Below are 13,661 nucleotides of genomic sequence, written 5' to 3'. Positions count from 1 at the left end.
AGTCAAAATTTCCATCAGAGGTCATTTCGATAAAAAGTGGGTCCCACTTCCAAAAGCCATTTTAAGTCAAAACCCACAAAAGGGCTCAAAAAGATATCGAAAACCTCCAGACACAAAAGAAGGGTCAATCTAGACCAAACTCGACATTCCGGAGCTAACCACGCTGACGGAATTCTCATCCGAGCGAGTTTACTCAGAATGCTGACCAAAGTCAAACTTAGGCTTAAACTTAAAATTAAAACGCCTAATCGCACCGACTCACATTGAAAACCTCGGGAGTCATGACGACCATGCTACTAGCCTAAAATGACCCTTCCAGAGCTGATGGAATCGTCAAAATTGGATTCCGATGTCATCTTCTTGAACTTTTGATCGAAAATGATCGTTCAAGGTTCATAAGCTCCAAAACACAAAAACTCGCACCAAGACCAAACGAACGACCAGGTGACCGAACTGTCATTCCCAACAAGTCATAAATGACTTGGGGTCGCTATAGGAAGGCTCTAAACGACACACAGAAGGCAAGACACAGAAATGACCATGAGGGTCATTACAGTATTCTATTAACTCTTGTTATTTCTTGTGTTTATGTTATTATCTATTTTAGGGAGTTGGCATGTATAACTTAGGCAACACATGTTTTTTGAATGTAGTTGTGCAATCTTTCATGCATACCGTAGTGTTTCTTCAACTACTTGCATCAATCGATCATGTATTGCCATGTGATAGTAAGTATCAACTTAAAATTTCCCTTTATTTTCATCCATTTTTAATGGATTTTATACCTTAGCTAATGTCATTTCTTGTTGCAGCTCACATGGAAGGACTCTGTGTAGTTTGCATGATTCAACATCTAGGTTGACATTTCTATGTCTTGTGCCTTTGATTATGTCATGCCAATGAAAATTGTTAGCACTTGAGAGGTATGCTTTATCATATCTTGTTTATGATTTAACATGAGAGATATCCCGCATGTTATACATACACTCACTTGGACACGAGTTGGTTCACGTGAACCTATGCCCTAGTCATTTATTTATTTCTTTTTGTAGTTTCGTTTAATTTTACAACAAGGGTTGAAATAACATTCTTATCAATAAAGTACACAATAGATAATTTTCCTAATATAATCGTTTTTAAAGTAGGAAAATTCATCGAGGATAATTGTAAAATGAATGCTACTTTTTTTTACAATTTGTTTGTCAATTTGTACTTTGTACCTTTGTGTCAACTGTGTACCTTATATTTCTTTGTGATCCTTAACTTTATGAAAATATCAGATTTTTCGTCTTACTTTGATGGGAACCAATAAGAAGATGCACACGAATTCCTTCCGTGCTTTCTATATCAACTTGAAAGTTGTTGTAACAATTCAGAGACAAAAGACAACATTGTGAAGGAGGCCTTTGGTGGTCTCCTTGTGAGCAAGGTAAACATTTATGTGTTTTTTCTCTCTATTTTACTATTGTTGTTTTTGTTTTTAATTTGAGCCAAGTGTCCATCAGAAATATCCTCTATATCTCCCAAGGTAGGGGTAAGAGTTGTGTATAATCTGTAGGTCATGCTTGTAAATGTGCAAATTATATTGTTAATCTCAATATTATATTAGTTTATAAGTTATTTATTTGTGTAGATTACTACAACTTTCAAGTATTTATTACTTCATTTTCTATGTTTTAGAATATTAATAATTGTTACAAGTTACGTTTAGATTATTAATATTTATTCCTTTACAAAATTTACTCTTTTTCTATTTTTATTTAATGATCAAATATTTTAAAAGGTTCATGTCATAAATTCAATGATAATCATTTTGACTGTGCAAAGCGGGGATAAATATATATATATATATATATATATATATATATATATATATATATAATGTGTGTGTGTATGTATGTATGTATATGTTTGTGGAAATAAAATCAAAATACGCAAACACTCAATCAGCCTTTTGAGGGTAATTATATCAATGTAAAAATGATAGTGTTACTAGGAAACATATAAAGAAAATTTATCGAAGATTACTATTTCTGAGTTTTTCCCACCTTAAGATATATCATCTTGTTATCTTTTTTATACTCTATTTAAGGAGGTGTTCTTATCATTTTGGTTAATTTATGTCAAGACTATTAAAAAAAAATAGAACCTACTTTTTTTTTTCCGTTAATAATCAAATATCTAGAAAAGCTTTTACAGTAAATTCAATGAAATCATAGATCACGTGACATAGGCAAAACATGCATACTGTGTGTGTGGAGGAGAGGGGGAGGGAGGATTCAGGAGGCAAGAACTCAAAAAGTCACTCACTATTGATAATTAACAAACAATGCCATGTTTTTCTTGTAACAAATTTATAAGTTCACCCAAGTTTGTTTATATATCTTCAAAAGTCACTCTATTGATATTTTATCAACTAAATATGACATGTCATTTTATTTAGTTTTCATGAACTTTCTGTCTTTTTGAATCCATGAATCAATAAACTACGATCTGATTCAACCCTAGACATAACCCAAACAAATAAAAACTTGCATTAACTTGTAAATTTTATAAGAGTAGTGTTTATTTTTATGAATACAAATAGATTAAATCTCATATTAAAAAGAGAAAATATTAATTCACATAAATTCATCCATTAAAAAGATTAATGAAATGTACCATGGTATATGAAATTCGCATTCTACGTTGCAAAAAAACATGAGTAATTAAAAAGCGATACACGTGCTAAGATTTATCCAATATTTAAATATTTACTGCAAATATTCGCATTAATACTTACATTAAAATATATAAGTATGCCATAACATTTGGCAAGAGCAAAAATTACAATTTCCTACGTGATTATTTTGAGCAAATAAGTTTAATTTAAGTTATGAGTTAGGATTAGGTCTAGTAATTGATTATTGCAGTATGGATTGAAAAAAAATGGTTGTATTGACTAAATAAATTTGCTCGTTCAAATATTTAATATGGTGACTTTTAAATAGGTATAAATAAAGTTGAGTGACATTCTTATTAAAAATAAAGAAGAAAACATGACTTAATGAAATAATTATTAATAGTTAAGTGACCGTTATATCATGGTATTTAGAAAATCTTCTAATTAAGACAATCACACTAAATTTCATCACTTTTCTAGTCGACAAATTCCCTTTTCAAGTGTCCCCACCACCCCCACCCCAAAACCCTATATATATCCCTTCCATTTCAAAACCCTCCTACCTATCAAAAGCCTCTGTAATAACTCTCAAGCAAAAAAAAAAAAAACATCCTCTCAAAATCCCCAAATTCCTTCAAAATTCAAATCCTTATAGATTTAAAAAAAGGACACAAGATTTATTGCTTTTCTTGATTTCATCTCCAAAGAAAAACCCCCTTTTTTGTATTTGTTATTTTTCTCATCATTTCAAATCACATCCTTTTCTTAAAAATCTTCAAAAATCAATCTTTTCATTTCTCTTTGTTTTTGTTGTTTTCTTGAAATCTCAATGGGAAACGTTATTGCAGAGAATCTGACTTCACCTGATCATCCAACTTTGAAATCCAATGATATTGAGAACAAAAATATCAATTTTTCATCGGTGAAAATTGAAGTTGAAGAAGAAGAACAAAAAAAAAAAGGATTTAGGTTTGGTTGATGGGTCATCGGGTCGGATCGAATCTGCTCCAACAATGCTCACTAGTGCTGATTCGGATTCAATTGGCTATATTATTTCTTCAGATAGTAGTGGGTATTCGTATTCAGATGGGGATGAATGGTCTCCTTTAAAAGGTGAACCTAGTTCTTCAATTGTGCCCATTTGCTTAACTGAGCCCGCGAATTTCAGAAAGATAGTTGAGGAAGAAACTAAGCTTATTGAGTATAAGCCTGTTAAAATAACGGTATGATTCAAACTTTTAACCACTTTTAAGTTGTACAATTTTACAATTTTAGCCTATTTTTATGACACCAAATTATTAAACCATTAGTTGTGTAGTGAAATGGAGTGCGCTAACCACTTTTAAGCTATTCCAAGGGATACAAATTATACTTCTAATCTTTCTATGAGATATTTATCAATCAACTACAAAGAGAAATAGCACATGATAACCACTTTTAATCTCTTTTCAAGTGATACAATTTACTCTGAAATAGCGTGGTCTAACAACTTTTAAACTCTTTTAATTGATCCAATTTACAATTTTAGCCTATTTTTATGCAATCTTAATCATGTAGTAATACAGTGCAGGATAACCATCTTTAAGCTCTTTCAAGTTTTACATTTTACAATTTTAACCTATGTTTATGACATCTTAATCGATCAATGAGGTAGTAATATAGATAGGGTAGGGTTTAACAACTTTTAAGCTCGGTAATTGAAAAAATAACCACTCTTATGATAAAAGTTTTAATTTTAAAAATATCCACTTTTCAGCATGAGGCTAACTAATATTAGGTATACTTTGCAATGTCATACATTACTAAACAACCTCTCTACTTTCATAAGTTCTGCATATACTCTACATTGTGAGATTAGATTGAGAGTTTTGTTGTTGTTGTTGTTGTTATTGAATTATCATACACACACACACACACACATATATATATATATAAACCTCCTATTTCTACTATATGTTTCTTTGTGTGTATTATAGCTATTAACTCGTTGTTGTTTTTAGGGCATTGGCATGTGTAATTTAGGCAACACATGCTTTTTAAATGTGGTTGTGCAATCTTTTATGCACACTGTCGTGTTACTTCAGCTCCTTAGATCTATCGATCATGTATCTCCATGTCAATGTAAGGATCAACTTAGATTTTTCCTTTTAATTTGATCCATTTTTAGTGTCTTTTACCTTAGCTTATCATCATTTCTTGTTACAGCTTACTATCACGGATTTTGTGTAGTGTGCATAATCCGAGAGCTTATTGATGTTTCGATATTTTATGGGAGGTTTTCTGTCAGGCCAACGAAACTTGTCAGTCAATTGAAAAGTATATCCCGACCTAGTTATTTATTTATTTCCTTCTCAAGTTTACTTTAGTTTGCATTATAGAGAACATTTAACTATCACTATGTACCTTATATTTCTATGTGTTTCTCAACTTTGTGAAAATATCAGATTTTTCGTCTTACTTCGGTCAGAACCAACAAGAAGATGCACACGAATTCCTACAGTGCTTTCTTAATCAACTTGAAAGTTGTTGCGACTATTTAGAGACAAAAGACAACATTGTGATGGAGGTCTTTGGAGGTCACCTTGTGAGCAAGGTAAGAATTTGCATGTTTGTTCTATCTATTTTATCTTAGCTTCTGTTCTCCAGTTGTTTTCATTTTTTAAGGTGTTTTGTAATGCATTTACTTTAGCTGAGGGTCTATAAGTAACATAATCTCTACCTCCCAAGGTAGGGGTAAGTTTTGTATATAATCTATCCTCTCCAGACCCCAAGTGTATACATTTTATTTACATTGTTAGTCTATTTTTCTCCATTTCCAGCTCCGCTGTTGCAATTGTGGTCATACATCTGTCACACGCGAGCCTCTAATCGACATAAGCTTGGAGATTGAGGACGTTGACAGTGTACCAGACGCACTTGAATCTTTCACTAAAATTGAGAAAATTAAATTTTCTTGTGAAAGGTGAAAGACACAGGGGCCATTTGGGAAGCAACTCCTCATCGATCATGCTGTTGCTACCCTACATTTGAAGAGATTCAAAAATAATGGGTTAGTTTCTCAGAAGGTAGGAAAGCATGTTTTATTTCCTCTGGAATTGGACATGCTTCTTTATACCAATGACATCAATAACGTGAGTATCTTAATTTGGATTTTTACGAACATTTTATCTTTTGTTAGCAGTTAAATGATGTTGTTTGAAAAATTTTCTTTTTTTAATAGGAAGAAATGAAATACGATCTCTACGCAGTTATAGTGCATTCTGGACCTTCAATCTCTTCAGGACACTATTACACCTTCATTCGTTGTGCTCCAAATGAATGGTACAAATTTGATGACGAGAAGGTACGGAAAATAGTAGAATTTCCTAGTTTTGTTAGAAAATATATGTGTTTACGACAACTAACTTCATATTTTATTTAATTGTTTTAGGTTGATTATGTTCAAGAAGATCTTGTTTTGGCAGAAGAGGCATATATCATGTTTTATGCAAAGCGAGGCACTCCGTGGTTTTTCGATTACAGTCAAACCCACAGGCCCTTCGTATGTTTTGTTACCCCCACAACTTCCAATGATACTTCAGATGGGACATCTCTGAAGCCTGAACTTAACAAGATTGAGGATAATGATTCTCATGGTAAACTCATCTTCTACTTCTATTTATTCCAGAATACATGTAATTGCCTTACAAAATATAGAAAGCTTGTTTCTCCCCTTTTTGAAAATACACAATATTCCACTATTTGCAACTACTTAAGTTTGATATATTGTTGTTGTTGAGTTACTCTCTATAAGAAATAACCTCTTTATATGTTCGAGGTATATGTAAGGTCTGTATACACTCTACAGTGAGTTGTTGGTTTTCACTTGCACAAATTCAACTTTCTTTTTTTCCAAATTAAGATATATGTTCAAATTTAATATTTGAAAGCTCATCTTCAAATCTGAATACATATCTTCTTTCAATTTCAATCAAATTGTGTTCACACACAAACTAACTATGTTTTTTATAACATCAACAGATCAGGTTTATTGCGAAGATCAATTACAGGACGTGGAAATAAAGCAGAATGAAGAATCAATGGATACATTGAACCGTGACTCACATGGAAGTTCTTTGAATGAAAAGAAGAGGAAGCTGGAAGATTGAAAATATTGTGCACTGGCAGGTTTTCCTCCTGTAATGGCGCGAGTAGCTGCAACAACAAAATGAGTAATTTGAAATCATAAAGCAGTCTTTTTGATATAATGCTTAAGGTTTCGATAGATGTATTCAAAATTTCGAGTTTACTGATTTAAAGATAGAAGCAATATCTTATTAGATTTTGTATGAATTATTTCTGGATACAAAAATAATCTTTTTGGACATCATATAAAATAAAATAGAAGTTACTATCTTTCCATATATAGTTTTGGCTAGCTACTGTTCTCTATCAAACCTGTAATCAAGGTCGGCTCTGCGATGTAAATAATAAGCCATATGCCTTAGGCCCCCAATTTTCGGGGGCCTCAAATTTTTAGTAAGAACAAAATTATGGTCAATATACAAATTAATAGTTGAAAAAAGTGTTGAACATAGTGAAGTGCATATTCTTTTCTACTAACTTCTTTAAAGTTTCGAGCATTACAATAAATTTATTAAAGTAACAACCAAATTATGAATTTCTTGAATAAGAATTTATGGTTCTAACTCTTAATTTTATTAAAATTTGTCACCTTATTACTTATAAAATTATGTTGACAATTCATAGAATTATTGTCTTAGTGAAAGGATGTTTTTCAACCTATAATCTTACCTAAAATTAATTATTGAAAAAAAGTCAAAGAAATCATTTATATAAAAATATATTGAGTACTAATTTGCATCTAAAAAGTGGAAGAAAAATTCATGTTTTAAATAAATACATATGAAGTTTGATTAGACTTTTTTTTACGCCTCCACTTATGTTGACCAGCCTCTGCCTGTAATTAGAACGCTACTCAACTCCAGCCTAGTTTCATGGTTGAAATATTCATTTTGAAATGGATTAAAAAGGAATATATTATAAATAAGTTAAAACGGATAAAGTAATACTTTACTGAAAAATGATTTTCTACCATAGAGGTTTGTTATCACGTTTATCATACCTTAAATATATTAGTCTTTATGCATGCATAAAATAGATAAACTTAAAAGTTAATATTTTTACTTTAACTACATAGAGGTTGGTTAGAACAAAAATACATTATCATGATAAATATAAGCCTATATATTAAATGACTTATTTAATGGTACAAGAATAGTATGGAGAAAGAGGTGGACCCACACTTGCAAGTTGGGGTGCACTTGCATCCGTTAACTTCAAAAAAAATCATGTCTATATATGTATATCTATCTTAAGAAACTGACAAAAAAATTAGTATATAATCAATATTGTATCCAACAAAAGCATATGAGTACCCTTGTTATGTAAGTACAAGCTATGGGAACCACCCCTGAGACAAGTGTTCAAATTCAGCTAAAGCCCTTTTTTTCTATTTTTTAATTTTAAGTTTAGATAGGTAATAATAATATTTTCAGTATAATTTCATAAGTGGGGTATGAGAATAGCATGACGTATGTAAACATATATTTCTATCTTTGTGAGGTATAGAGATTGTTTCTAATAGACCCTTGACTTAGAAGAACATTTATTGAAACATAATTGCAAGAATAATATAAAATCAAAATAACAATATAAAATAATAAGAAAAAATAATGGTAGTAAAGAGGAAAGATAGACATTACAAGGAACAAGTAACAATTAATAAAACAATCAAGTAAAAAACATACCCACGTAATAAATAATAATAATAATAATAATAATAAAGAGAGAATTATCAGAAGAGACTACTATAACCCCTACCCCACCCCGACTCTTCCCCTTAAAAGTGCTATAAAACTTGGCTACTTACAAAACCTCTACCATAATTCTCAACCTTCAATTTTTTCAATATATAGAATCACGTTCTCAGTCAATTGAAACAAATAGTAAAGGATAACTAATTTAACGTAGTTATCAATATTCATTTTTATAAGAAAAATCTACTCTTTTAATTTTTATCTTTACATAATTAGATATTTAGAAAAGCTATATTTTAGATTGCACGGAGCAAGTTTACTAGTTTTATAAATCTGATGTATGTGGAAGAGGATTTAACTAGTTGAATTTTACATAAATATATATATATATATATGTTATAGTGTATGTGTGTGTGATGAGTGTTAAATAGTGTAGGGTTCTTAACTTTATCAATTCATAAGACTCAAATACTTTAGAAAGAGAAATTAATCTTGAGAAGATAACTATATTGATTAAACATTGATGACGTTATCTTGGACAATATATGGAGAAAATTTAACAAATATTACTACTTTGTTGTTTTCCTGGAGATACGTCACCATGAAATTTTTTCTATTGTAATATCCCGCCTTAGAAAGAGCTAGATTTAGAAATAACTAATTTAGAAAGAACTAATTGGAGATTTGTTCAAGTTAAGCTTAAGTTGTGAGTTTTTGGTCAACTTCAAACGATCATAACTTTTAGCACATGATGTGTTAGGTGGCCCATAAGATATCAAATGAAAGATCTCTAAGTCCTCTTTCCAACACCGTTGAGTTTGCTAAAATCTAAGTTTGGATGAGGGATATATACCCATTTGAGTTCAGCCTCTTCAATTAAGGAAAGTTACCCAAATTAATGAGGGGTATTTTAGTCTTTTCCTTACCCCATAAGCTTGAGCATTTTTAGTAATATTTGGGGGTCTAAACTGATTTGGTTCAGTTTTCACAATCCTAAAATACGCTTAGGGTTTTGAGAGGAGTTCAAGAGGAGAAAAGAGGAAAGATTCAAGGTGTTCGTCAAAATTCTTGAGATTTATCGAGGAATTTCTCCAAGGGTTTGATCCCTAAGAGGTACGTAAGTTGTTCATAGTGATGGATATATTTACCCTCACCCAAATCATGACTTTCTTGAGTTAATTTTTTCCATGATAATCCATGAATTGAGATTCTTGATTAGTTCTTGAAGTTTCATTCGTAAATCTTTATTATTGAGGTTTCGATGAGTTCTTGAGATGAATGTTAGGAGTTTGAGGGTTGATTATGAGTGTATTTCCGTTTACTAAGGTTGGGTATTCGAATCTAAGAGAGTTAGGAAGTAACCATTCAATTCTAGGTGAATTAAAGCCAAAAAATGAAGAAGAAAATTCATTAGAAATTCTGGGCAATGGGCTGGCGCGCCGCACAAGCAATGCACCAGAAAAGAGGTTATGTAGTTTAAGGGCTGGAGCCCCGTGCCACTTAGTGCACCGGGGTTGTCTTCCCCGCCGCTTTTTCCATCGTTTGTCCCGTGTGCGTTCTTTTAAAGTATACCCTCACTCATTTCTAATTCTAACTACTTGAAACTACATCAAAAAATCAAGAGATCCTTCATAACATGAATCATAACACTTGTATTCTTAATTCAAATTCAAGGTAGAGTTAAGGGTAAAGTCTTGATAGTTCTTTTGAGTCATTTTGAGAAGTCTTTTAAAATCTTGTAAAACTTGTCTTAAGACTTAAGTACTTGAGTATGAGGATTTCAAAATGAACATATGTGAACTATGTATTCCCAAGAGTAAATGTTTTTACATTTAAAATGAGGAGGAAACCGTGATTTCCAAATGAGTTCATGAGGAGTTTTGAGTATAATCTCTATTAAGAGAATCTTTTGAGTAATAATCTCAAAATTTGAGGATGAGGAAATATTTTTCAACATATGAGCTGAGTATAGTAGTATTGAGAACCGATATGGGGACGAGTTCAAATAACTCAAAGTCCTCATAAACCATGTAGTCAACGTGGGTAGAAAGGGTCATACTTTTTAAATTATTCCTTATTGCTTTTTAAGCATAACTTAGTGGATCCACTTAGTTGAGGATGTCTTATACTTCGGCAAGGTATAGAAAAATTCTGGCAGTGTGGGTGAGATGTTGTATCATCACATACCTCATAGTGATGGTTGTCGGTTAGATAATCTCCCAGACATACAAATTGAGTTATCATTGTATTTTTAAATACTTTGAGCTATTATCTACTGTTTTAAAAGCTTTCTTTATAAGGCATCTTTATTAATGCTTTATATTGAACTGAGTTGAGCATCTCTGAGTTTGAGTATCCTTGAGTACTTCTGAGATAAGTAAATTTTAAGTATCCTTGATTATTCCTTGAATATTCCTTGAGTTGAGGTTGAGTTGAGTTGAGATGAGGTAAGTATGTTCCTTTCCTTCTAGCTCAAACTTATGTTATGCTTTAGATTTCCTTTTGCATGCTCGTACATTCAATGTACTGATGTTATTGGCCTTTATAATTTCATGATGCATATACAGAAGATCAGGGTAATCAACAAACGCTTCATTGATACCAATTGCAGTTCCAGAGTTGTTTGGTGAGCCTTCTTGCTTTCAAAGGATCCCTTATTTATTTCTATTATTTCAGTTTTGTCAGGATGATCGGGAGACTTGTACCGACATCCCTCATAGTATTAGAGGCTTCATAGATAGATAGTAGTAGTTAATAAGTCTGTTTCATTTCCATTTTTAATGTTTGAGACTCGAGTTGCCTTCTCTTTTCCAGTTGAATGTTCTTATACATTTCTGAGTTTATCATTTTGAGACATTTGAGTTAAAGTTTCTACTTTTGAGTTTATCTATTATAAGTAAGTCTTCCGCCGTAAGTTCAGCCAGGCCAAGGGTTCGTTTGGGGACAACAATGGGTATTGAGTGTCAGTCGCGTCCAAGGTGTAGGCTCGAGGCGTGATAAACTTAGCATCAAAGCCTAGAGTTCAAGAGTCTTAGGGTGTCTATGAAGCCATGTCTTTGGATTCCTAGTTAGCGGTGTGAAGCGCGCCAAATCTATAATTATGAGGTTGTCACATTGAGGAAACAATTCCCTTCTTTCATACTCTTTTCATGTGTTAGAGTTCAGCTCTATAAAGTTTCTTTCTAATTCATTCGTGCGTGTATCTTTCAGATCATTCATCCACTAAGAGTTGTTCGAGGTCGTCCTGCTAGGAGGAATGTTGATCCCCAGGATCAAGTGGTACCCAATGCACTAGAAGTGCAACCCCAAGGAGAGGTCACTAATGTTGAGTTACAGAATGCTATCTGGATGTTGAGTCAAGTGGTGACAAAACCAAGCTAGACACAAAATATGGAATCGATAAGGTGTGGCTGATACATCTAGAATTTGTGAGTTTGAGGATTAACCCTCTAGACTTCACCAGTTCAAGTGTCACTGAGGACCCGGATAACATTATGGAAGAGTTTTAGAATGTGTTTGAAGTGATGCATGTTGCGATGCTGATTGAGTGGAGTTGGTTGCATACCAACTCAAAGGTATCGCTAGGATCTGGTACGATCAATGGAAGAAGAGTAGAGGTGAAGAGGTACCAATTGTGAGTTGGGCTGCGTTCGAGAGTGCCTTCATGGGGGATTTCTTTCCCGTAAACTGGAGAGGCAAAGGTAAGAGAGTTCCTCACTCTTAAGTAAGAATTCATGAGTGTGCATGAGTATAGCCTCAAGTTCACTCAACTGTCACGCTATGCTCCACAGATTGCTGCTGATATGAGGAGCAGGATGAGCTTCTTTGTGTCTGGGTTGTCTCGTCTATCAAGCTGTAACATCCCAGATTCTAAAAGAGACAAAATACAAATTTTCAGAAGTTGAAGGCGCCACCAACGGACTGTAGGTTGACCCATGGACCGTACGTGGGGTTGGTGGTTGACCACCTGCAACCCCCTCCCCAAAATTAGACTAGGGTAGACTTAATACTGAGTTAGACTAGGGTCAGTCACCCTCATAGTCCAATAATTACGTACCCTATAAATCTATAAGTCCCCTCTGTGGGCAGTATATTTAGTGATCACGTTAGGCATGCCTTTATACTCCTGCCAAGGTATATCAGGTCCTCTTGATGGGGCGTATACATTGGTCTCACGGTTAGCTCACGTGGTTTTATGTCGGTTAATAGTAGCTCCCACAGTCAGACTCTAGTGCATTTGACCAGGTTATTCAGTAATATATCAATATTCAGTTTTAGTATTTCACGTACTTGGTCATTGCATTCAGTTTAGTTATATCCAATATATTTCAACATCTTCATCATGTTCATAATATATTATCGCTCATTATGCTTGTTCAGTTATATATATTTGGTCAGCTTTATCCTATCCTGCATGCTCAGTACCTTTCAAGTATTGACATATACTCTGCGCTACATCTTCTCGTGATGTAGGTTCAGGTCCTCAACATTCAGATGACGTGTAGATCGGTTCCCGATCCATATTCAATAGTATCATTTGTGAATCCTTATTCTTAGAGGATGATAGACATGATTCTTATTTATCCATTCTTTCATTTCAGTTGAAGATTTGCTAGACTTAGCTGGGGGCATATCCCAACATCTCTAGTCAGTTAGAGGCTTTTATTCAGACATAATTAGATTCAATTCTAGTTTTGAGTTTGATATTTTAGTTGTTATTAAACTCCTAGTCTTTTATATTCAGACAGTATTGGATATTCCCCATCATTTCAGTTAATTATGGTTTTATGCTTCCGCACAGTATTTCCTATCACAGTTTATCTTAGTATGCTTATGATATGCCAGCTCAGGGTTAGCTTGGGGTCACTCGTGATCCTAGATCCTATGTTTATGTCAAGGGGGTTTCCTTGGGGCGTAAAAACTTTGTGTTAGAGCTTTAGGTTTAAGATTCCTAGGATATCTGAAAAGCCACACTAAGTAGAATCCCTTCCATGAGTGTGAAGAGCGCCACACCTAGGAGGGGGATGCTACGCAGTGTTTTAGGAAAAACTTCACTTTCTTGTTATTCTTATCGTGCGTGGGTATGATCTCCTTTCTAACTCGAGATTTTGTGTTACAGATCATGCCTTTTTGTAGAGCTTATGCAAGGAACACTAATGGACACAATGCTGATGCAGTAC

General features: G+C 33.2%; 1 protein-coding gene across 1 annotated transcript; it reads left to right on the top strand.

Moving 5' to 3' along the window:
- The first annotated feature begins 3,675 nt into the window (after positions 1-3,675).
- On the top strand, positions 3,676-6,810 carry LOC125837550 (ubiquitin carboxyl-terminal hydrolase 20-like). The gene is made up of 9 exons (XM_049516646.1): positions 3,676-3,885; positions 4,663-4,783; positions 4,868-4,978; positions 5,107-5,255; positions 5,482-5,565; positions 5,638-5,793; positions 5,883-6,005; positions 6,093-6,297; positions 6,683-6,810. The coding sequence occupies exons 1-9, from the start codon at positions 3,676-3,678 to the stop codon at positions 6,808-6,810; spliced, it is 1,287 nt and encodes a 428-aa protein (XP_049372603.1).
- Positions 6,811-13,661: the final 6,851 nt, after the last annotated feature.

Source organism: Solanum verrucosum, unplaced genomic scaffold (genome assembly GCF_900185275.1).
Source record: "Solanum verrucosum unplaced genomic scaffold, falcon-dt-bn FXZP01000131.1, whole genome shotgun sequence".
Taxonomy (NCBI): domain Eukaryota; kingdom Viridiplantae; phylum Streptophyta; class Magnoliopsida; order Solanales; family Solanaceae; genus Solanum; species Solanum verrucosum.
This window is presented reverse-complemented; position numbering and strand designations above follow the sequence as displayed.

What these genes read in the sequence shown, in the direction of transcription:
- LOC125837550 (XM_049516646.1), top strand. Translation starts at nt 3,676, where the DNA reads ATGCTCACTAGTGCTGATTCGGATTCAATTGGCTATATTATTTCTTCA. An exon ending in TCATGTATCTCCATGTCAAT is followed by an intron (nt 4,784 to 4,867) that starts GTAAGGATCAAC and finishes TTCTTGTTACAG; the next exon opens with CTTACTATCACGGATTTTGT. An exon ending in ACTTGTCAGTCAATTGAAAA is followed by an intron (nt 4,979 to 5,106) that starts GTATATCCCGAC and finishes TGAAAATATCAG; the next exon opens with ATTTTTCGTCTTACTTCGGT.